The sequence below is a fragment of the Oryctolagus cuniculus genome, chromosome 1 (assembly GCF_051225735.1).
Source record: "Oryctolagus cuniculus isolate XC-2025 breed Fujian yellow rabbit chromosome 1, ASM5122573v1, whole genome shotgun sequence".
Classification (NCBI taxonomy): Eukaryota; Metazoa; Chordata; class Mammalia; order Lagomorpha; family Leporidae; genus Oryctolagus; species Oryctolagus cuniculus.
The window spans coordinates 39,718,925-39,745,181 of record NC_142867.1 but is presented as its reverse complement, the minus strand read 5'-3'; the positions used below and the strand labels follow the sequence as shown (position 1 = coordinate 39,745,181).

General features: G+C 37.7%; 1 protein-coding gene across 1 annotated transcript in view; it reads right to left on the bottom strand.

Moving 5' to 3' along the window:
- SLC5A12 (solute carrier family 5 member 12) overlaps nucleotides 1-26,257 on the bottom strand; it is a 63,471-nt gene that overhangs the window by 4,108 nt on the left and 33,106 nt on the right. Inside the window, exons 7-13 of the mRNA XM_002709020.6 lie at nucleotides 24,651-24,780; nucleotides 23,800-23,888; nucleotides 18,560-18,672; nucleotides 12,878-12,945; nucleotides 8,030-8,116; nucleotides 5,130-5,296; nucleotides 3,448-3,551 (exon numbers count right to left, since the gene is read on the bottom strand). Coding sequence (XP_002709066.1) covers nucleotides 3,448-3,551; nucleotides 5,130-5,296; nucleotides 8,030-8,116; nucleotides 12,878-12,945; nucleotides 18,560-18,672; nucleotides 23,800-23,888; nucleotides 24,651-24,780 — 758 coding nt within the window. The remainder of the gene's footprint in view (nucleotides 1-3,447; nucleotides 3,552-5,129; nucleotides 5,297-8,029; nucleotides 8,117-12,877; nucleotides 12,946-18,559; nucleotides 18,673-23,799; nucleotides 23,889-24,650; nucleotides 24,781-26,257) is intronic.

Here is a 26,257-nt window from a genome sequence, read left to right as displayed (position 1 = left end):
GCAAGAAAGCAAACATATTTGATCTCATAGCCTTTAACACACCATTTTCCTCAATGTGTGTATAACTGTGGGTGGTGGAGGAAAAATTGTAAAACTTCAAATTTCTATCTGAGGGTGACTCTGATTCAGAAGATGTTGGTAAGGGCAGAGCATGAGATTTGCTAACAAATAAAGGACTCTAAGTGTCACATAGATTTATATTACATTTCCTTCTAGAAAAAGAAATACCTTTGAAAGATAGTAGAAAATAAATCAAAACAAGGTTTCAGTTCTCAGGGGTAGGAAGATTAAAACTGAAAATTAAACTCAAATTGGAAGGTCTGTATTTCCCCAAAATCATAGATTTGTGGTTTCTTATATGACCATGGTCTTGGAGATTGGACATCCATAAACTGTTGACAAGCCTGATTAAAGCCAGATTTCCTAAGAGACTACAGAACAATGGGTATAGTATGGGAGAGAGGAGAAATTCAAAAATGAGACTGTTTCCTGTAAGTGAGTGGGCTTTTCCCAAAGAAAAAGGTAGCTATAGCTTAACTGGAAATGTCATTAGTTTCACTGCAACTTTGAGTGAGAGCTTTCTTTCCTCTGAGCAGAAGCAAATTTTTTGCCATGGTAATGAGTCCATGAGTGGTGACATAGCATCCGTTTTTCTGCTTGTACCTTCTGCTTGGCAACTTTGAGCGAAGCACAGCCCCCACACTCTATGCAGGAGTGTTGTACATAAGACAGAAACTTAATTTGAAAGTCAAGAAAGCGTTAAATGGGGAACAATAAAATTGGGGGAATAAAAGAGATTGTCCATAATGTTTTGACAAAGAGAAAAGTGTGTGTGTGTGTGTGAGAGAGAGAGAGAGAGAGAGAGAAAACTAGAGGACTTAGGGGTTGGGGGATGAAGACAGAAATTGAAATGAGAGTGGTCAGACAACAACCAAAAATCAGAAAGGCATCATATTTCTCAAAAGCAAATTGGATACTGGAAGACAAATTAATTACATCAGATCATAATATAGAACAGCACAAATCCTGAACATTTAGAAAATAAGATAATAAAGTTCTCTGGCAAGATTAGTGATCTATTGAAAGTCTTAACAGTTTTTATTTTTCTGGTAAGGTCTACATAATAAATATTTTAGAAGATTTAGAAGATTTTGTTGCATCTATTCAACTCTAGCTTTGTGTAGTAACATCAGCCATAGACAATAGCAAATTAATGGGTATTTCTTTCTAGAAAACTTTATTTAAAAAACAAATGCAGGGCCTAGAGTTTGCCCTGGTTTATTGAACCCTGATCCAAGAGATGAAAGTAATAGAATGAAAACTAAAGGCTTCATATCTGAGACCTACAGCTCAATGGCAAGTGAAAGAAAAATTTGGTAAGATTCAATGAATACAGACTGCTGCAGTCTGGAAAACAGAGTATCATAAATCTATACATAATATTGTGAAAACAAGATGTCCTGGCCACTTGGCAAACCAGCAGTGGTATTTGTTGTTAATTTAGGAAATGATATTTTATTTCACATCACTAAAAAAGATAATGGGAAAAATAACTTTCTGTTGCTCAGTACAATTTGAATTTCACCAGCAAAAATGAAAATTTGAAAGGATAACTTAGGCCAAGGTCATCTTTCAGCAACAGATGCAGAGAATGATTAATACTGACAACTGCTTGAAACTGCTAATCAGTATAACACATTTCTGTTTGTCAATATGTATTGTACACAAAGAGCTTATCTTTGGAGTGCTGAATTATCTGGAAGAAGCAGAATTGAATTCTGAATTCATCATCTGTTAAGACCAAACAAGAATAAAATATGATATGACACAATATGACACAAGGAGAACAGGTTCACTAAAGGCCTCTGCCCTTCCCTACTTGCTTTTCCCTAGGAAAAGCCCAATATTTTAACAATTTAAAAAATAGTCACTGGGAATTATGAAAAGTTGTTGAAACCTCATTGTGATCAGATCTGAGAACATCAGGTTAGCACCAGGGCCTCAATTCAAAGATAGTCACCAGGAAGCAAGAACAGCTGGTGACCAGGTTCAGTACTTTCCCCAAAGGTTTGTGGTATAATTACACCATGATAGGCTGCTGCATTTAGAGCTTAAGGAAAATTCACAAAGACTGTGACATTTGAAGGAAAAGAAAACTCAGGGATAGGTACCAACACAAGTGTTTATGCACACGATGGCAAAGAATTTTCAACCCAAATAAACCATCAATACCAAACCATGTGAATTCTGATGCACATCTGGAAAATATATGTACTGGAAAGTCCTAGGATTTCGTGTACACATACTCTTTGCTTTGGATTCAGTCAGTTTAAACATTGGCTGTCTTCTTAGTGATGATTGACAGCTTGACTGATATCCCTGACTGTTTCTCACTAACTTCAAGGAAACATCCAAAGATGTCAGAGTCGTGAGGAAAAATCTAAGCAAAATGAACAAGATTTCATTTGAAACTGTTTACATAAAAATTTAACGAATTGTTGCTCCATGAAATGCTTGAATTAGAAAATTTTTCTTCTATTGTTTACCAAAACCAAGATGTTCTTAAATGTAAATGAATGACTAATGATATCAGGCACAGAATAATAAAGCATCAGAGGTTGCACATAATGTTTTTAATTACATGGTCACCAGAACCGTCATTCATTCAGATTCTTTGGGGAGTGTGCATATTGACTGTCAATGCTTAGAGTTATGTGGCTGTAGTGGAAAAGTAGAATAGCTTAGTAACCTATTCAGCTTGCATGCATGCTCCAAGGAGGCAAAGGGATAAGACCACAGTAGGCCTGTTTCTCTGCATTCTCTCCCTTTCTCCATAGCAACACAACCAATCCCATGTGAGGTTTAACACAGAAAAAGCACATTGAGCCACGGTTGAAATTATACTTGGTAAATACAGTTACCAAAATTGGCTTTACAAAATACAGTTACCAAGATTCCAGCAAAGCTGCTCCCTGTAGAGAGCTTTTCAATGGCAGAGGAGTGGCCTGCAAAGGACAACACAGGCAAAAACAAGACTCTTTGGCTTATCTAGTACATTAGCAAAGATTAGTCCTGTGGTGGTGGTGAAACTCCAGTCCATTACTGAGATGAAAGGGGAAAAGACCACTTCTAATATTTAGCATTTCTTATGTATTAGGTTACAAAGTGCTTTTGAGGGCCACATGTCAAAGTATTTTTATTTGATTTTATATGAGAGATATTTTAATTACATGCTCTATATATATGTACATATATATATTAATAATCAGATATACAATGATCAGGTGAGTGCTTTTGTATGCCAGCTTGAACAGAATTGATATTGCTGGAAAGAAAGCTTTATGTGCTGCACTTAAAATCAAATCAACAAAATAGCCACCAGTCCACCAAGGCATGAAGAGCTCGTAATTTCTCAGACTACCAAGAGAGGAATCCACAAAAACCAACCTGTAATGAAGCTGATTATTATTCCAGCAATAATGCATCCCAGGCAGCCCACTGTACTGAAGTGAAGGTACGAGAGCGAGTACCAGGAGTCAGCTAACGCAGGTCTGTGGAGGACAACAGCACATTTCACCGTTTCTGTGCAGTCTGAGGGTATGATCCAGAGTGACTTAGGGGATTGCTCAAGCCCACTTTAGGGCCTCTCAGAACCCCAAATCTTAATTTCTTGACATTTAGTTCTTTTAAAAATAGGATCAATAATACACTAATTGTGCTTTATATTCCACTCCATACAATTCATCCTAGAACCACAAATATCACTATTTGAAGGAGCGGTTAGAAATAATTCAGCAAACAGATAAGTTAGGGCCAGATTTTCCATTCCAAAAAAGAAGATAATAAGCACAGGCAGGAGAAAGAAACAGCACAGTGGGCTGGGTTCTATACATAGGTGGATACCAGCAATTTTTAGAAGTGCGAATCCAGAGGAAAAGTACCAATATGAGAATCAGAATGGGTCCATCACAAATACCAAGGTACTTCTCTGGATACAAGGACAATAGATCTAGACCTTCCCTTACATACAGTTAGAATGTGAGAGTGTACATTTGTTGAATATGGTACACTTACTTATACATACAAATATAAATATACATATGTAATTATACATATATACAGCCTCACTCAATCCTATCCTAAAAACCTGGGAAAATAGATACCAATATTTTAATTATTTCAGCCAAGAGCTCTAAGTATACAAGAAGTAACAGGTTACTAACTTGCCCAATGATGAAGTATAAGTAGTAAAAGAAAATCCAAAGCCAGATGTTTCCAATTTGAAATCTTGATTTTCAGGGGCCAGCGCTGTGGTGCAGTGGGTTAATGCCCTGGCCTGAAGCACCGCCATCCATATGGTTGCTGGTTTGAGACCTAGCTGCTCCACTTTTGGTCCAGCTCTCTACTGTGGCCTGGGAAAGCAGTAGAAGATGGCCCAATCCTTGGGTACCTGCACCCATGTGGGAGACCTGGAGAAACCTCCTGGCTCCAGGCTTTGGATCAGTACAGCTCTGGACGTTGTGGCCAATTGGGGAGTGAACTATAGGATGGAAGACCTCTCTCTCTCGCTCTCTGCCTCTCCTCTCTCTGTGTAACTCTGACTTTCAAATAAATAAATAAATCTTAAAAAAAAGAAATCTTGATTTTCTCCCCACTCTTGTTTCTTCCACTTTATACTACCCAGAAACAGAAAATAAAGGGAAATATTTTGATAAGCCCTACAGCTGTGGACTTGATTTAGAAACCATAAGTTCACAGCAGTGCTTTTGATTCTGTATGTCTATAACCATTCTCTTCATTACGGTTCTGCTCATCTAATATTCCTTTAAAGATATTATGTCCCTATGCCTCGTACATAGTCTCCAGTTATTCACAATGTTTTTTTTTTGCTTTGCACACATACTTCTAATGAATATTTTTACTAAGTTCACTTTGAACATCTGAACGTGGAGTCACAGAGGCTTGCAGAAAGCTGGAGCCCTGTGTGGCACTGTTCAGTTATGGGTGCTACCCAGTGTGATTGTCATAGGAGAACAAGATGTGATTTTTCAGACTCATCCCTGAGGAAATCACCTTCCTCTGCCAGTTTCATTCCCTGGAACATAGTAGCATCTTTAAAATCAGCATACCTGCTTGATGTTACTGGAGGTACTGATGTCGTCATATTGGAATGATCACACTTGTCTATTGATAAATGCAAGGGCCATGTCTTAGCGGGTGGTGCAGGGTAAACAAAGGCCCCGATGGTCACCCAAAATGACAAGGTGATTCCTGTCAGAAGGCCTCCTAGTGCACCCTTGATGAAAAGAGGTAAAAGTTGGTTAGAGGTTTCATAAGGGTATCTTTTCAACGAATAGTGAGATGCAGCCCTATGCCTTTGCGATTCTGAATTTCCACCCCAATCTTGGCCACATGCATTGTAATCAGCCATACCGCCATCATTTCATCTCCCATAGTGTACTTTTATTTAGGAGTAATTTATTTTTTAAATGAAGACATTTAAAGAGAATTGCATAGTAATCATTTATTTAGCTTTTTAGCAAGACTGTTTTTTCTCCCCTTGATTTATTCCATGTACTACTATAAAGCTGTTGAAACCTTAATGTCCAACAACAGAGTTTCAGAAGTTAAAGAAACTGGATAATGGAGACAATGTGATCATTTTTTCATAGACAGTTATTGTACTGGGACTCTTACTCCTATGTCTCTTCCAAAGTGATTCTGGCAGAGTCCCTGACTCTTAAATTCTGTAGTTTTCTATTTGAGTTTAAATACTGGCAAATGTATTTACTATCCTTGTCATTTAATGGTTATGTTTCTTTATTAACAGTGAAAAATTAAGAAGCCATTCCTCCTGAAAAGGAGACAGAGTAGCCAGACAGAGATCAGGATTCCTGCATAATAGCATTTGATACTTTTGGTCTCTGCTAGGCAGCTGAGCCTTCTAGGTAAGAAAAAACAAATTATTGTCTTCTCTGTTTATGTTGAAAAAGAGTTCTTGATAAGAGTGCAAGAGTGCTTTCTCCATTATTGTTTGAAGAAACTATAGCAATGTGTGACTTGAATAACTGTGCCTTGGTCTAGAACAGGAGTCTGCAATTTCTGCTGTAATCAGTCAAGACAAAAATATTTTTAGCTTTATGAATCATGGTTCCATCACTCTGGCACTGTAGCATAAATGTAACCCAAGACAATATCTAAACAGAAGGGTCTGGTAGTGTTTCAGTAAAACTGTGTTAAAGAGCACTGAAATTTGAATTTTATATGATATTCATGTGTCATGAAAGATGCTTCTTTTGATTTTTTCAACTATTTAAAAATGCCAAAACCATTTGCTAGTTTGCAGACCATACTAAAAACAGGAGGCCTGCTAGATTTGATGCCAGAGCTACAGTTTGCTGACCCCTGGCCTACCAGTAAAAAGGGCAAAGGGGTTTCAGCGGAGAGTCAGCCCTGGCTGATTGATGGCAGTTGCTTAGAGAGTCATGTTGAGAGAGGTTCTGAGACTGTGTCCACAGTCTGTGTAGAATCAGCATGGTCAAAGTCAAGGGGAAAGATGACGCAGATTTATATTATTTATTCTCCTTAAAGAACAAGCTGGTTTTCCTTACTAAATATAAGGATAATAATGCTTTAACATAGGCAATACATTAAAGTTCATAGTGCACTAAGACCTCAAATATAGTACATAGCTTTTGGAGTTAGGCAAATGTCTTTCTTTAGATTGTCTCTCTAAGTACATAGATATCCCTGTCAACCTAAGTATCAAGAAAAATGATTAAGATGAATTTTTCCAAATAAGACTTCAGGGGAAATGACAAATGCCCAAATTTCTACAACCCATCCGATTTCTCTACCTATTCCTGTAAGATTTATCTAGAAGAGAATTCAGTGAGGGTTGGGAAACCACAGAGACCCAATTAAGTATACCATCTGACTCAAGCTTAATGGAGAACCCTATGGTATAAACATAAATAAGCATCAAGTCAGATTTTCCAGAGTCTGAGTAATTTCTAAAAAAAAGTGCATACAAGTATGTGGATGCCAATAAATGAAAAATGATGATATTACTAAATTGAAAACTTCATGACTTTTAAATATTTTAAAAATATTATTTTCCAAATAGTTGTTTTATATGTAATAACTAAATAGTCATCAAACCAACATTTACTTGAAAACATACTATTAGTGCTTGCCAGCCCAGCAAAACAAGATGACCAGGTACCAGACTATTCCATATTTGTTCCTCCTCCTATACATAAATCAGTTAAGTTAGTTATAATGTTAAGTATCAATATACTATATAATAAGCTAAATTTACATTTTTTACAGGCAAAGTGGACAGTGAGAGAGAGAGACAGAGAGAAAGGTCTTCCTTTTGCCGTTGGTTCACCCTCCAATGGCCGCCGCGGCCGGCGCACTGCTGCCCGCGCATGGCGCCTATCCGAAGGCAGAAGCCAGGAGCCAGGTGCTTCTCCTGGTCTCCCATGGGGTGCAGGGCCCAAGCACTTGGGCCACCCTCCACTGCACTCCTGGGCCACAGCAGAGAGCTGGCCTGGAAGAGGGGCAACCAGAACAGAATCCGGTGCCCCGACTGGGACTAGAACCTGGTGTGCCAGCGCCGCTAGGTAAATTTAAATATTTTTAATTTGGATTTTCAAAATTATGCTTTAACTGAACTATTTCTGAATTTGATATATTTTGCAGAGTTCATTGTGTGGGCTCTTAATGTAGACAATACCAAATTTAAATGCCACAGAACCAAATTTAATTCTATGATATATGGTCGTTCATGACTACTGCTTCCCTCCTTTGCAGTGAGTCTGTTTCTAAAAAGGCTTCATTGAAATTGTAGTTTGGAGGGCCATGGTCCTGTTTAATTCTACTTCGGATTCTTTTCCTTCAAAACAAAATAACCATTCTTTTCTTAGCAAAGACAAATAGCCTTTTCAAGCAAAAATGAGAGGAGAAAGAGAATGGCTGGGGCCCAGTGTTAGCTGAGAATGTAGAGAGAGATGAAGATACTTACCTTCCAGTTCGCAAAAGGGAATATGAGTCCCAGAGAGAACAAACCCAGCATTGGTCCCCCGCACATGCCATGGATGCTGAGGGCAGCCTATGGAACAGAACAGACTAGATAAAATCCTGACTCCATTGCATCCATGGCTTACTTGGCAACATCCCTTTCTTGGACCTGGAATGAAATTTGATCCTAAACCTGATCATGCCATTCATTAATTGTGTGCTTTCTGATACACACATACATAAACTCTCTCCCTCTCTCTCTCTCACATACAGACACCTCCCCACACACACCCCTGTATATGAGCATTCTTCAAAAAGTTCATGGAAGATGCATACTTGGATTTCAAAAATTCTTCACCACAATAAACATTTTTTAATTCTATTTTCTATGAACTTAACTTTTTGAAGTGTGTGTGTGTGTGTGTGTGTGAATATGTATACTGGAAGTAAAGGTAATTTGATTTGGATTTGGTTGGAGTATCTTTTCCTCCAGCTGGAACTCATCAATTTGTTTTTAATCTTTTTATATAAAAGTTTTATTTATAATGTACCACATGTATAATTTATGATTTGTATTTAGACAGCTAATTAGCTGCTCTACTGTAGTTTGAACATTTCTGTCATTTTTATAATAATAAATGTCTGTTATCAACTGCCCCCCATCCCATCCAGAACACCTCCAGGATATTGAAGCACTAAGTTAGAGTGTTACGGAGGAGCCATAGACATTTCATAACTCATTTTTTCTCTCTCATACATATGACTCTGTCTTGAGAAATTGAAGGAGTTTGGCCAATGCATTTTATATCTCCTAGTCTGAAACTTATTCAGTCTAGTAAATCGATAATGGACTGTCAGTAATTTGCATTTGAGTGATCATGTGCAAATGCATATACAGGCATACACAAAAGTACATATGTGTACACAAAACTACTCTCATGCAGCCTTATCCATTTTCATCAATGAAACTCTAGGGCTTTTACATCAAAGGACTGAGGTTTGGATGCTCTAAAGATCTTACACAAATTTAGATTTGTCAGACACCACTCATGCGCCAGAACTTCCCAGGCACTGTAGACAAATGACCTCATTTAATTCTCACAATCATGAAGTACGTTAGATAATTAAACTGAAGTTCACAGATGATAAACTGAGGCTGACAGCATACTAAAGCTCTATTTCTATTTAGAAAGTTGTAAAGGTGAAATATAAATCCAAGTTTTTCTTTCTCGAAAACCCATATTTTATTTCCTAAAAGCAATCTTTAAAAAACAAAGTCAAGATCATGGACTACTCTAATAGCTTCCTTCTTTTCCTTAGGAGAGAAAGCGTCAATTACTAATAGAATCTTTGAATTTCTAATTTTGGCTCTGCCACATATAAGTAGTATTCAGAGAACTTTCTGCTATTAGCTCACATTCATTCAAATTGAGAGCATTTCATTCTTCCTGTATATAAAGTAAAGGCATAGGGCCAAAGGAACTTCAGGTCCTCTCTGGTTGTAATGTAATTTCTTTGTTCAGAAGGATGAGCTGCAATATATTGGTATAGTTGTTGTCCTAGGTTAATTTTCGCAGAATAAATACCTCCAATATACCTTTGTCATGAAAGCAGAAGATTAAAGACTTCCCCCATAGACACATCAATATTTAATACTCTTGGTATTTCTTTTGTTGATTCACAGTTGATATGATTGTCAAATTTGGAAATTAATTTACCAGTTATGATATAAGAAAGGCAATAAGATGGTAAAAGCATTTGCCTCTCCATTTGAGACCAAAATTGATAATCTCTTAGAAGGTCATTACCAATAGGTTTCAGATAATAAGACCCTCACAAGATGTAATGGAAAAAAATTTCCAGGGTTTTATATTTAAAGATAGTATTATTTTCTTTTTTTAAATGTTTGTTTATTTTAAAAGCAGAGTCAGAGAGAAAGTTTTCCATCCATTGATTTGCTCCCCAAATGGCTGCAACTGTAGGGGGTGGATCAGGCTGAACCAGGAGCCTGGAACTCCTTCTGGGTCTCCCATGTTAATGGCAAGGACTCAAGTACTTGGACTATCATGTACTGGTTTCCCAAGTGCATTATCAGGGAGTTAGATATGAAATAGAGCAGTCAGAATTAGAAGCAGCACTCATATAGGATACCAGCATTGCAGGTGGCATATAACCTACTGTGCCACAATGCCATCCCCTAAAAAGTGCTTTCTTAAAATAAAAATGTCCTAGGGGACAGATGATAAAGTTATGAAGCTTCTTGGGATGCCGATGTCCCTATTTGAGTATCTGAGTTCAAGTCCTGGATCCATTCCCCCATTCAGCTTCCTGCAAATGCACATCTTGTGAGGCAGCAGGTGACAAATCAGATAGTTTCCTACCTGTTGCCCACTTGGGATACCTGGATTGAGCTCTCAGCTCCTGGCTTCCATCTAACCCAGCCTTGGCTCTTGAGGGTATTTGAAGAGTGAATCCTCCTCCTGCCTCCCTTTGGAAAAAAAGGAAAGGAAAGAGACAGAGAGAGAGACACAGAGAGAGAGACAGAGAGAGAGAGAGGAGAGAGAGAGAGAAAGCAACTGAGAATAAGTCTGGAGATTATGGCCCTTTGCAGAAATAGATGATAGTCTTTGGGACAGCACTATATTAATAGAATGGCCTTTCTCAAAGTGAGTTCTGGAAGTCACTAGCTAACAGGAGATTTTCGCTGTTATCAGATATGCCCTCCCTCCCCTCTGTCCTCTAATCCATTATGTTATGGAGCCCCATATTCCAAGTGAATTGACTTGGTTTACTGTAGGATTTCTCAGTGCCTTCGATATGCTAACATGTACTGTGCATATGGATCCCTGAAAGAGGCATGCAGAGTATCACATTTTCTCAGCGTCTTTGACTAGAAATAATCTTTCTTGGAGCTTTTCACAGGATGAGATTCTCCAGATTTCACTTTGTCAAGTCCTAAACTGAAACAATAAGACCTTTAGGAGTTTAAAACTGCCTGTCACCCCCAGTACCACCCAGGAACACATTCCACGTATGTAGAATGGTTTTGTAAACATGGAATTATTCCTGGCTCTGTCCCTCACACCTTCTGGGGCTCGGCTTTTTTATCTCCTCTACGTATGTCAAATCTGGATGTGAATGTAATTTCATTAAATTCAATATTGCTAAGCCATTTAGGAAATCAAAGAGGGAATTAAGTTGTTTTTCTGTGCCTTTCAGAAGCAGCTGTGTTCAGCGAAGTGAGTGGGCCACTTTAGAGACAAATACCTCTCCTAGGAAACAGAGCAATGGGGTTTGCAGCTATTGCTATCTGTATCTCCTAAGCTGTGTGAACTATGTGTTCCACATTTTAAACAATCAAGAAAGTAGGCCCAGGTTACTCCTCTGCACTAGAACAAACAGATGAGCACATCCCTCAGAATGCCCTCTTCATTCCAGTATTGCAGGAGCCCTTAGGTATTCTCAGGCCCCTCATACCTCAATTGCAAAGGAGCTTAACATGCAAATATCTGTGAAAGGAGATAATTTAGTAATTTTAATTATCACCAAAATGGGCACGATACTTAAGAGTAAATAGTGAAGACTAAATACTGATTGTAAAACAGAGGCAAAAGCAGTGAAATTCAAGGTAACCAGAGGCAATTTGGAAATATAATTCCCTTAAATGGGAAAGAGAAACCCTAGAAATACACTGGAGGTCACTACAGATAAACTACACCAACCTGCCAGTTCTTCTGTAATTAGGCTGGATAGAAATCTGAGAGTTTCAAGTCTTATGAAGAGATTGTCATGTATCTGTGATAAAACAGTTGATCCAGCTTATTATATTAGAGAGATTTCTGGATTTGTAGTCCCACAAACTGTTTTAAGTAGAAAAGTGAATTATCACTTGATTCCAGAACATTAAAATGGAAATTATGGAATTAATGTAAGTAGTCACTGAGAGGATCAAGCAAGATGCACTTCTTAGTAAACTAGAAAGCATTCTATAAGTGTCAGTTATTGCTAGTCACTCACACTTTGTCATTTCTATATTTCAACAACATTTATTGAGAACCAATGCCATGCCAAACAAACCTAAAGAATGTTTAAATTGCACTCAGGACTACTTGGGTTTGTTGAAGCAGAATCCTATGACTTGTATATGTGATACTGTTTTTTGAGTTGGATAATTTGAAGAGTGGGTTTGGGAGTGAGTCAGAGGATTTGTGTAAGAAACCTGGTGCAGTAACTAACCTGACATGTGAACTTGAATATGATATTTCTACTCTTTTTTGTGATCATCTATGCAATGAAAATGTTGACCCATATTGTTCTTAAGGCTTCTTTCAGAAGTATGAATTAGACATATGGGAAGCTTGGATAACAGTGTGAGGTAGTTTTGTATGCTAGTTGTAACACTCTTTAGACTATGGGATAATTATTTCTTAGTTTCTGCATATGTAAAATTAGTACACTATCTCTTGGAGAAGTGCTGAAGGTTAAATATGGTAATACATTTAAGTCTGAAGCTAGAACCATAAGTGCTATATAGTTATGCAATAAATGTTATTGATTTTATTATGATGATGATGGTTATTACTTCTACTTCAGGATCATAAAGGCTATGATCTGGATTTTAGATTGTTTCCAATTTATTACAATGTACATTGTTACTGTGTCACTATTCATTTTAATAGTTATCCCTTATGAAAGTAAATTGGTAGATATTTTATATGTATATTTTATTTGGACCTGGTACTTGTGAAGGTCAGCATTTGGGGCTCAGATAAACAGAAAAAAAAAACATCAGAAAAAAGAGTGGGAAGAAAGCTGCTATGAAATCCATTATGTATTTATCCTCTTTCATTACCTGCACAACACCCCCCATGAGGGATGCAGCCACGGCCATGGAGGTACACATCACACCAAACAAGAGACCTGATTGAAAGAAAGAAGAATGATGATCATACATTTTTTTCAGAGCTCCTTGGCTTCATGGTATTCTTGATCCCCACCTGGAAATGTTCCTGATGCAATCTCTACTTGAAGGCATCTCTTTGAAGACTGTCCTCCTCTCCAGCCACACAGACCCCACATCGGGGAAGGAGACTTCTAGGAAATTCTCTCCTGAGTGCACGCTTTCTCAGGACAGACAAAGTGAGCTGGAGTTTAAAGTGAACTGGAAAGGATGGACTTTCTTTCCTGGATTCCAGAAAAACACCTTCCATTGGAAAGAGCATGGGGATGTGAAATAGTCCATACTAACTTAGAATCCATGGGAATGACTTCCAGATCATTCACTCATCAGCAATGAGCTGAAAGAGAAGCTACTAACCTTTCTGGGGTTGACCTACTTTTTCATCTTAAAGATGGCTGAATAATATCTATACATTCTACCTCAAAGCTTTTGAAACTCTGAAAAGTTTTCCTGCTTTTTCCCTTTAGAGGTTTATTCATACCATCCTTCTGACCCTTATTTATATTACATTAATGTCTATTTTAATTTGCATACCCTTCAAGAGGCTTCAGAATACTGCTCTTCTAGCATCACAGAGATCTGCTGAATGAATCGGAGTGTACGTGCTAGTCATTTGTTTAAGAAAATGTCCTCTTTTAAATGATTTTGCTTAAAAATGTATTTATTTTATTTTTCTGACAGTCAGACAGAAAGACATCTCCCACACACTTGTTCACCTCCTAAATTTCTACAATATTCAAAGCTAAGCCAGGCCTAAGTGAGGAACCAGATTCTCATTCCAGGTCTCCCATGTATGTAGCAAAGGCCAAGTACATAAACTATCATTTGCTGCCTTCCAGTGTGCACAATATTAGGGAGCTGAAATTGAGAACAAAGCCAGGAAATGAACCAGGCACTCCATGAGGAATCTAATCTGCCATGCCAAACGTCTTTCCTTAAATAATCTTTTAAAAAGTTAATGCTTTTAGTATATCTTTGTTTAATTGAATATATTCAATTCTGATGGTTACTCTTTAAACAAAATAAAACAGGAAAAAGTAGTCAGAGTCGTAGACACATACAGAGACACAGTGATAGAACTGGATATAAAAGGATTCATTTTATCCCATTTGAATATTCTCTGTAAAGTAAATAGCCAGCCCAGTTCCCAATATGACTATGAATTCAACTGTACTGAATATGCATCATTTATTGAGCACTTTCCTACATAGCAGTGTTACAAAGTCAGAACTTGATTCTTGCCTCTAAAAATCTCACATTATCTCACATTTTAGGAAGGAACTGCACATAAATAAATTTATCTAATAATAACAAATAAATAGATGACAGATAGAAACATAGATGATAGATCAGTAGATGGGTAGATAGGTGTGTGCATGTGCACATGTGTGTGCACACAGGGTACTCCAAAAGTAGAGGGGGGAATATGAATTAAAAATAAGATTATTTTGATGCAAGAATATTTTGAAATCCATACATAGTTTTTCCATAACATATTTTTCATGAATTTTTCAAAATTTATTTATTATTTATTTGAAAGAGTGGAAGGAGAGATCTCTTCTATAAGTTGGTTCACTCCGCAGATGATCACAATAGCCGGGTCTGGACCAGGCAGAAGCCAGGATTCAGGAACTTCATTCTGGTCTCCCATGAGGGTATCAGGTGCCTAAGCACTGGAGTCACCCTGTGCTATCTTCCCAGGTGCATCAAAAATGGAGTAGCCAAGACTTGAACTGACACTCTAATACATGATGCTAGCATCACAAACAATGGTTTAACTGCTGCATCACAATGCCAGCCCTTCCATGAACTTTCGAGGGTCCCTCATAAATCCAAAAATAATACCTGATACACAGCAAATACTGTGTGTTTACCATCATTATTTTACTTCAGATTTAGTATTAGTGTTCATTAATTTATTGTATATTTATTATATGAAACTTGGTCATTTCCCAAATGGTCACCATAGCTAGGGCTTGACTGACTGAAGCCAGGATTCAGGAATTCAGTCCAGGTCTCCCGCATGATGGCGAGAAATAATTCATTTGAGCCATCACCACTGCCTTTCAGAGTCCACATTAGCAGTGAACTGCAATAGGGAGCCTCCACTTGAACTCAGGGATTCTGATAGGGGACACAGGCATCTTAATCACTAGACCAACTACCTACCCCCTAACAACTTTTGATGTGGTTTTCGATTCTCAAAAATAAGGAAATTGCAATAACACTAAAAGCCAAGTTTGATCAATAAGCACTTATTGAAATTCTAAAATGGTCCATTCTCTTTAAACTTGGTAGATTGCTGAAAACAATTTTTGTCCACATTCTGCATTGCTTCCTGAAAACTGGACAGCTCCACTTGCCTGAAGCAAAGAACAAAAGATATGTTTTCTCTTCTGCTGATTTCCCTCTAGATGGGCCAACAGTCATCTGTTTAAATGAGATTCTAGGTACCCACTTCTCAACTCAAAGGTTCTACCTTTTGTTTTTCTAAGTCCAGAATTGATTCAGTTGCATCCCTGCTAAATCTTCGCAGCAATCTGCATCTGGAATGCAGGAAGTTAAGGGGGAAATTGGTGGGCCCTCCATAAAGGTTTGAGGTGTAACAATGCCCTTCAAACAAAGCAATAAAGGTGAGAGAGAGAGAAAAAAACAGCACAGTTATAGAAAATGCTGAGGTTTTTTTTTTTTTTTTTTCTTTAACCCCAGGGCTACCATCAACTCAAATGATCAGAAACAAAACACAGGGCATGCAATAAACTTCTACCTCAATCCAACATAGTCAAGAACATCTGGTAGGAATTACAAACTACTGGGAGCAACATCATCTACATGCTAGTAGCTCTAACTCAGACCTTGAGTAAAAGCTAGGTGAATCTCAGCAATGTATAAAGATAATGTCAGCATAAGTAAAATAGAAAATGTAATGTTGCCAGAGAAGGTAAGGAATATATTAACCTAAAAGCTCAAGGAGCACACTTGCTGGAAGTAGTTCATCTTAAGAATCAGGAAAGAGGCTGGCGCCGTGGCTCACTAGGCTAATCCTCTGCCTTGGGGTGCCGGCACACCGGGTTCTAGTCCCGGTCTGGGTGCCGAATTCTGTCCTGGTTGCCCCTCTTCCAGGCCAGCTCTCTGCTGTGGCCAGGGAGGGCAGTGGAGGATGGCCCAAGTGCTTGGGCCCTGCACCCCATGGGAGACCAGGAGAGGCACCTGGCTCCTGGCTTCAGATCAGCGTGGTGCGCCGGCCGCGGTGGCCATTGGAGGGTGAACCAACGGCAAAGGAAGACCTTTCTCTCTGTCTCTCTCTCTCTCTCACTGTCCACTCTGCCAGTCAAAAAAAAAAAAAAAAAAAGAATCAGGAAAGAAAAGTTCTTAAAAACTAGTAGTCTCCATATGATGTAGGAATACACACAGTCAATGAAGCAAACAAATGCAGGTCAACAGCAAATAAGTGACATTAAACAACAAGGTAAATTGAAATACAATATTTAAATAACAATGGATCCAGATGTTGCAAGGAAGGGCTACTAGGAAAGAATGGCTGACCAAGCAATCTCAAGTTGCCAATCAAAGAGAAATGAAAACATGTTCAGAAAAAGACTTGTACAAGAGTATTCATGGGAACTGTGTTCATAATAACCTTAAACTGAAACAGTCCAGGACCATCAATAGATACATACAGTTAGTCAGCCCTTCAAATCCCCAGATTCTGCAATTAAGGATTCAACTATCCAAGGATCAAAAATATTTTAGAAAAAAGGTATGTCTGTGCTGAACAAGTACAGACTTTTTCTTGTCATTATTCCCTAACCAATATATTGTAACAGCTATTTTCCTGACATTTACATTGCATTATATAAGTAATCTAGCAGAAAGCATATGGAAGATTGTTTGTAGTTTATATACAAATACTGTGTAAATACTGGGGCTTGAGCTTCCAAAGATTTTGTTATCCAAGGAGGCCATGGATCTGACCTCTGTGGATGCCAAGGGACAACTGTATACTTCAAGAGTGTATCCATATATGGTGTGAAACTCAACAATAAGCGAGTATGAATTATTTACACAAAATAGCATAAATAAATATCACAAGCATGATGCTTTGAAAAGAGTCATGAAAAATAAATGTGCATACTGTGTGATCTCTTTTATATGACATTTTAGAAGAGATACAACTAATCTATAGTGGAAAATATCAGAATAGTGCTTGCTTCTTGTGAGGAATGGGGGCATGGAATGACTGGAAAGGGCATGGGAATACTTTCTAGGACAAGGGTAATGATTTTACTTTGGTCAGGGAATCTGCTGCTTTTCTCAGGCCATTAGCAGGAAGCTGGCTCAGAAGTGGAACAGCCAGGACATGAACAGGCACCCATATGTGATGCCAGAATTGCAGGCAATGGCTTAACTCCTTATGCCACAATGCCAGCCCTGAATTTGTATTTTTAGATGGTACTTTTTTTTTGGAAGTTTGTACTAAGGGAAAATAAGAATGTAGTCAACATTTTCTGTACATGGGCTTTATCAAAGAGTTGCAAAAATGAAAAATAATTTTTAGAAGTAGCAGTAACATAAAATGAAGTAAATAAGCCATTTGATAAAATATTATGTAACCCTTTAAATACTGTGTCCTCAAAAAATATATAATGGTCCAGGAAAAAATTCACTATATTACATTAGAAAAATAGAAATTTTTTAACAAATATACATATTTGCCAAAATATTTACATTTTCTATAATAAGAAAATAAGTATAAATTTGCTTATGTTTTTAAAAAAGTAGACATTATAAAACTACTATTCAATATAAGTGTAGTGGTGATAATAACCATAGCATGCAATTGTGTGATTAAGCATGGAGCAATTTTTCTTTGAGTTGAGGTTTCTGAGAGCTTCAGATAAGTGATGATTTTTCAGAAAAAGAATTTCTTCCTAACAGGACTAATATGATCAACACTTAACATAATGAAGAGATGATGTTGGGAGTGTGGAGTACAGAGTGAGCACAGATGAGCACCTGAAAAATGACAGTGTAAGGTAAATCCTTCCTGTATCCCCCTCGTATATTTGGAAGGATAAGAATCCGCATATGGGGCCTACGCTCTGGTGTAGCGGGTAAAGCTGCCACCTGCAGTGCCAGCATCCCATGTGGGCATCGGTTCGAGTCCTGGCTACTCCACTTACCAGCCAGCTCTCTGCTATGGCTTTGGAAAGCAGTAGAAGATGGCCCAAGTACTAGGGTCCCTGCACCCATTTGGGAGACCTGAAAGAAGCTCCTGGCTCCTGGCTTTGGATCAGCACAGCTCCGGCCACTGGGGCCAATTGGGGAGTGAACCAGCAGATGGAAGACCTCTCTCTCTCTCTCTCTCTCTCATTGCCACTCCTCTCTCTGTATAACTGACTTTCAAATAAATAAAAACTAATCTTAAAAAAAAAAAAAGAATCCACATGTAAGATTCTTCAAGTAACTCGGTTTGCATGAGTTCCTGCGTAAGTGTATCTTGAATGGAACATGCAGAGCTTTGGCATATACTGCATGTGCATTTCATGACTCAGATCCACCAGCTGTACCTACATAATCCTTTACTGATCCAGGTGCTCTTCTTTTCAGAAATATGGGGAAAACAGCTCTTGACAAAGTCTTCGAAGGTCACTGTTGCTAAGGCATTGATGCTTGCAGCTACCGTGCTACAGGAGAAGAAAAGAGAACATAATCAAAGGTAAATAAGGCTGAGCCACCACCAATCTTTTCATTGTTCAGGGTGGACAACCAAGGCACAGCTCTAGAAAAAAAAAGAGATATAGGTATACGTCATGTCTTGGTAATCATATACTACATGACCTGCTCACTCACTCTGCAAATCTTCTTCTGTACTAATGCTTGCCAGTTCTTCCACAAACTCCATTGAAGAAGGAAGAATGTTATGCTGTAACTCCCACTAACTTCCTTTAACAAGATGTTAGATGAGTAACCACAGAGTAGCAGAGGAATTGTGTGCATGTGTGAGTGTGTGTGTGTGTGAATGAGTGAGTGTTGATGTTGCAGTGGAGGTAGGAAGTAGTGATTATCTTAATCAAGGGATCAGTGTAGTTTGACATTCTTATAATTTATTTGTCTATACAGTAGCGTTTTATTCATTCTGAGTACAAGGCATGCAATTTGGAAAGACATAGAGCTTATATTCTAGAGACACAAACATTTAATACCAGTTATACAGCTGATTTAAATTGTGAAGTTGTGAGAGTGTGTCCTACATGCCCACTTTAAAATAGCAGATAGCTATGCCTCCCTAAATGACATAGCTAGCAAACAGAAACTTCCCAACACCCATTTCTGGGAATATAAATTTAGTACTTTGGGGTTCCATTTCATTTTCCTAAAAATAAAGGCATGGTGTCTATTCCCTGCCAGATTTCCTCTTCTATCCACAGCCCCATAAAAGTCAGAAGCTCCCATGCTCCCAAAAACGTTGATAATGTATCATGTGAAAGATTCAAACATTAAGATTCCCTTGATGGGAAGAAGCAGATAGCAGAATTCAGCTCAGACAGTTTTTGTTTGTGGGACCTCTGCTGCATTGCTTTGCCTTAACCTTAACCACCACCACCTCGTTGGTCTACCTCCATTCTTTCCTTTTTTCTATCCCCACACACTCCTTGTCATTTTAGCAGTAGTAAACTTCCCATAACCCATAGCATATCCTGCCCAATATGTCTCTTCCTTGGAATTTTTTAACTTAGGATCAAGAAGATGAGAATTCTCAAAAAGTTAAGTTAACCTTTTTACAGCTATATTTTTCACATATGGAGAGAGTTAGTTTTAAAGTAAGAGAGAATACAGCTATGGAGGAAGACACAAGAAAAAAAAAGTGTGAATGCCATCCCTACTCATGTTTGATCCTCTGGTACTCATGTTTTTCTGTCCCTATTTTCCTTGGGATCCTAATATCAATACCACAGAGCACCACCACTTTAATTTTTTAATGCAAACCATAAATATAATGTTAGTAACAATAATTCACCAGTAACCTAAATTTAATTTACACTCTCAGCAAGGTAACATCAATATATGAATTCAAGGATATTGCTATTTTAGGAATCTATCAGTATATTAATATGCTAAAATTAAAAAATTAAAATTATGTATGTACATATCATATACAAATGCTAAAATTTTAGCATAACTTTGTGTATTTTGTGAGTTTATGTTCTTTCTCTAGAATTTTGCCAATCTTACAAGTATTATTAAATATAAATAACTGTCCACCAAAAATCAGTATCATATTTACTCATAAAATACAAGAACTATCCCTTTAGAGTACCTAATAAAGCAAAAATTTCTGCCATTATTTCTTTTTTTTAAAGATTTATTTATTTATTTACTTGACAGGTAGAGTTACAGACAGTAAGGGAGAAAGACAGAGAAAAAGGTCTTCCTTCCGTTGCTTCACCCCACAAATGGCCACCACGGCTGGCACTGCGCCGATCCGAAGCCAGGAGCCAGGTGCCTCCTCCTGGTCTCCCATGCGGGTGCAGGGCCCAAGCACTTGGGCCATCCTTCACTGCCTTCCCAGGCCACAGCAGAGAGCTGGACTGGAAGAGGAGTAGCCGGGACCAGAACCTGGTGCCCATATGGGATGCCGGCACCGCAGGTGGAGGATTAACCAAATGAGCCCCTGCGCCAGCCCCTCTGCCATTATTTCTATTAATGATCATTGTTCTGAAAGCACAATTATACAGGAGAATTAAAAGGGAGTGTAACTATTAGAAGAGAAAAATTCAGGGGCCAGTGCCATGGCTCACTTGGTTAATCCTCTGCCTGCAGCGCCAGCATCCCATATGGGCCCCATGTTCTAGTCCCGGTTGCTCCTCTTCCAGTCCAGCTCTCTGTTGTGGCCCAGGAGGGCAGTGGAGGATGGCCCAAGTGCTTGGGCCCCTGCACCCACATGGGAGACCAGGAAGAAGCATCTGGCTTCTGGCTTCGGATCTGCACAGCGCCAGCTGTAGCAGCCATTTGGTGGGGAGGAGGGTGTGAACCAACAGAAGGAAGACCTTTCTCTCAGTCTCTCTCTCTCACTGTCTGTAACTCTACCTGTCAAATAAAATAAATTGAAAAACAAAAAGAGAAAATTCAAAAGTATTTGTAGGTATATGATCTGAAAATAACTAAAGAATCCACTAAAAACAATTAGGCAGAGAAAAACCTTATATATCAAGAAATTCTGTTAAAGAAAAGTAATACAAAGGTACCAGCCTAATGGATGCTAAATTATTTTAAAGTGCAGTTGTTAAAATTACTAGTAGTGCCGTAGCAACAGAATAAAAGATCAAAAGAATATAAAAAAGAATACAGAAATACATGGAAGAAATACATGAAAGAATGTAGAATGTAATTAAAGTAGTATTTCAAATGAGTGATGAAAAGATTGCTTATCGACTCAAAAATAAAGATATAATTCACTACTAATTTAGAAGGAAAACAAATCAAGTGCTCCACTCAATTTCTCATAACCCATGTGTAGTTTAGGTGTATCAGTAATTTCAGTATTTATTATGGTTATTATAATCATAAAATAGAGAAGCATTTCTGTGTATGTTGTTAACACATGTCATAATTTTGAAAATTAATTAATATGAATTAAAGTTTCTATGAGCTCAAAAATATCATGAACAAAGCAGATAGACAAAAAATGAGAAAAATATGTTTTTGACATATGACAATATGCTTCTTTTCTTATATATAAAGTGTAAATCTCAGAGGAAAAAAATTACCAGGAATATGAACTAGAATTTTACAGAAAAAGAAATATAAATGATCAATAAAAATAGAAACAGTAATCTCACTTATAATTGAAGTATTTCATATTAAAATTAGTTATCACTGATTTATATATCAAACCGGTAATTTTATAAGTTTGATATTACCCAATACTGGTAGTTATGTGGATAAGGAGGTGATTTAATGATTTCATTATTAAAAAGGTGCACATTTTTGGAGGGCAATTTAGCAATATCTAACAAAGTTTAGATTGAATATACACTTTGACTCCATAATTCCACTTCTTGCAAAGTAGCCTACATATATCTTTCTAAAATGTTGCTGAGATACACATTATAACACTGTTAGCAATACCCTTCATGAAATAACTGGTCAAATAAATGATGGTAGATCAGTAAAATGATTAAAGTATATATAGTCATATGAAATTATTTCTAAATTTTATTATTGAATTAAATAAAAAAAGAAACTGTATATACAGCATTATCTCTTTTGTGTACACTTGAAGTGTATGTGTGTTGTATATATATATATATATATATATAAATACAGAAATCTTCTGGTTTAACAAAAAATGATTAATAATGGTCAATTCTATATTCTTGACAGGAGATATGAAAGATATTAACTTATTACTTGCATCTTCCAGTACTATTTGCTTTCTGATGCTTGATCTTTTCACAATCTTAAAAATTGATCTTTGCCCAGGCCTATCATTGATTTTTTTCCACCCAAGCTCCACAAAGCAGAATGGGGACTTTCTCCCAAGGTGAGTCTCTGATTCACAAGGTAGAACGTCTAGCCTAAATAAAAGTAATGAGCCCATCTTTATATTTTAGTCTATTACTTTGAAAACTGATATCCATATGTCATTATCATCTCCCACCTGGATTAAGGAAAAACCTCTACACATAGTGTCCCCTTTTATCATTCTACCTTTTATTATATCCCTTCCTCACACAGAAGACCAAGTCTTTAATTGCATGGCTTCATTCACTCCCTTTCCTTAAATTTTCTAATGCTTTCCTTTTGAACTTGCAATCTGAACTCTGTCATTTCATGAAGCTCTTCATAACCTCTTCCCCACTTACCTCTAACTCATCCCCATCAACTCCTCTCTCTATGCCTTCTGGACCCAGTTCTCTCTCTGCTCCTCAGATACGCCATATAGTTGAACTCTTCAGGGCTGTGGTATTTGTCATTTCCTTATAAAGATCCATGCCTATGCTGTTCATAGAGCTCTTTTTTTCATATCCTTTAGATCTCAACACAACTGTCATTTAGTCAGAGAATATTTCCTAAAAATCCTATTAAAATTAAAACCATCAGTCCTCATCACTCTGTAGGCTATCACCTTGTGATGTCTTTTATATTACTCAAACATCTTGTTTAATTTCTACTTATATATCACTTGTATTTCCTCCCTATTGGATGTAAACCTTAAGTCAGTCTAGCTTGCTAGAATATCCTTCAATGTCACCAACTGTACCCAGCATAGTAGAAGCCTTCTATAACATTAAAAGAATAAAGATATGATGGATTTTGTGTTTAGAATAATGTTTTTATCAAGAAAATTCAAGTTATTAACTACCTGAATTAGCTATTGAAATTGGGGTACATGAAATACAAAAGACTGATTTGCAGACATACATGGCAGTGGAACAAGATAAGCGAGTAAACTGAGCCAACATCCATAAAGGTGACGAGAAATGTGGGGGCAGCCATCACTGGACAAGTTGAAGTAAGAAGCAGAGACAGTTAAGGTAGGGACAGATCTAGGCTTACTAACCCATTACTTACTAATGGATAGGGCATCTAGCTTGCTAACTCTGTATCCTTAACTGTAAGCTGTCAATAATAAGAGTAAAGTTTAAATCTCAAACATTGTTCAACAATTAACGAGCAAATACAAGCCAAGCATTCAGCACCGCAGTTGACACACAGCAACTGTTTAGTAAATCCTGTTGATTTATCCCACTGTCACCCTTGTCATTTCATCATGGTCATCATTTCATGGAGGGTTGCCATCCACTAACCTCAGAGTTCCACTGAAGGCACAAGCTACAAAAAGTCCTGGAAGCCCTGGCATTGTCGCAAATATCTCCATGACAAAGTATGGCATCAACTGAAGAGGAGACAAAAGAGAGAGAGAGAGGATTACTGGTATTCGTATCATTGTCTAAATGTCAGAATGTATCTTTTTAGAAAAAGGAATAGGAAGTTTATTTTTCTAGTTTTCTACTTATGTAATTTTCATCTTTATTTTTCTTAATGTTATCGATTAAACCCTAAAAACAAACCAATAACATGGATCTACAGGAAACTGCATTATTATGGTTGCACTCCATAACCTGGTGTGTGGGAGAGAAACCCCTACATGACAGAGAAGGGGATTTGAAGATATAAGTGGAGCAAAGGGAGATGGCTGTTTCTGTCAAGTATATTCTGTATAAACAGAGATTTATTTAAAAATGTTTAATATGGTTTATTGGTGTGATGTATAAGCTATGCTGAGAAGAGCTGAGTAGACATGTTGTGGAAATAAGTGCAATTTTTTTCAACTTGAGAACAGAGGCATGTAGAATAACAGCCTAAATACAGCTTTGACATATAAGCATTCGAGACAATCTTCTAACTCTTCCCAGCCTGCCCTGGCTCCAGGCATTGGCTTCAGGAACAAAGTGAAGTGCTTTCTTTTTGCCAGCTCACTTGCCCATATTAGAACCTTTTGTGTCGCGGTATCACCCCAAAAGGTGAAGAAAGAAGCCCAGTCCTTAGGAAGTAGTTAGAAGCCCAGGACGAATTAAAAAAGGACCAGAATTACCCAGCCATGTCCAGAAATATGTTCATTCCAGATACTCCCCTTTGGAACCAAGGGAACCCATACCTGATCTGGTGCTGAGACAATGCCAAAAGTCCATGGGTCACAGTCTTTGAAGTAGGAATACATGGTTAAGCCACAGAAGACAGCACACACCAGAATGATCCAGAGACCCAACAAGTTAAAGTATAAGGCACTAAAAAAGAAAACAGATGAACCTATTGATAGCCTCTATGTCTTCTTAGGGTGTGGTGAGGTCATTACCAAAGGCTCAATGTATTGTGGTTTTGGTTTTGGTTTTGGTTTTACCTTTTGCTAGTAAAATAAAATTCCACAGCCTTTAAGAATCATATTTGCCTTAAACTTTTTGTTTGGGAGCATTATATTTTTAGGTTGACCACCAAATCTAAATAAGGTAAGATTTAAATGGATTTTCCTTTGAAATAGGAAGGTTATTTTTTTTTTTTGAAACCTCAATATGTGTGGTATGACATCTATTTTCTTGGCTGAAATTTCATATGCTAATCACTCATATTATATAACTTTAAGTGATTTTTCCCCCTATTCAATTCATGAAACTGTCAAAAAGCCAGCTTAAATTTTAACATCTTTTCTTCCAGAAGGATAATGAGATAATGTAGAAATAGACACACTTTGGAAACATTCACTTGGGTTATTCTTTCCATGAAAGTCAAAGTTGAGTTTTTAATTTTAAAATTTCAAGTAAATTTATGTTTATACTTATTTATCTGAAATGCAGACTGATACACAAAGAGAGGTATCTTTCTTCCATTGGTTCATTCCCCAAATACCCACAACAGCCAAGGTTGGTCCAGGCTGAAGCCAGGAACCTGGAACTCCATCCAGGTCTCCCAAAGAGGATGCAGAAATTAAAGCAAGTGAGCCATCATCATCTGCCACCCAGGGTATGCATTAGCAGGAAGCTACTTTAGAATGGGAGGCAACACTCAATCCCAATCACTCGGATTTGCATGCAGGCATCCCATGCTGTGACTTACCCTGCTGAATCTTAACAGCCTCTCTCAAAGCTGATTTCTTCTACTTCCTTTTTTTTTTTTTTTTTTTTTTTTTTTTTTTTTTTTTTGGACAGGCAGATTTAGACAGTGAGAGAGAGAAACAGAGAGAAAGTTCTTCCTTTTCTGTTGGTTCACCCCCAAAGTGGCCTCTACAGATGGCGCGTTGCAGCCGGCGCATTGCGCCGATCCAAAGCCAGGAGCCAGGTGCAGGGCCCAAGGACCTGGGCCATCCTCCACTGCACTCCCGGGCCACAGCAGAGAGCTGGACTGGAAGAGAAGCAACCGGGACAGAATCCAGCATCCCAACTGGGACTAGAACCTCAGTGCCGGCCCGCAGGCGGATGATTAGCCTAGTGAGCTGCGGTGCCAGCCAAAGCTGATTTCTCTTTAAAGACACTAGAATGTATGAAAATTTAGAATCATCTAACCTATTCGGAACAATTCATTTTATTCTATAACATACAGACACGCATAATTCCAATTTGAATGTTTTTGTAATGTCCTACTTTATTTCATTTACATTATTATCCTTTGAAAATCAAAATCTTATTCCTTTTTTTAATTAATATTTATTTATTTATTTTAAAAGGCAGAGTTAGAGAGAGAGAGGGAGAAACAGATCTACCATCTTCTGTT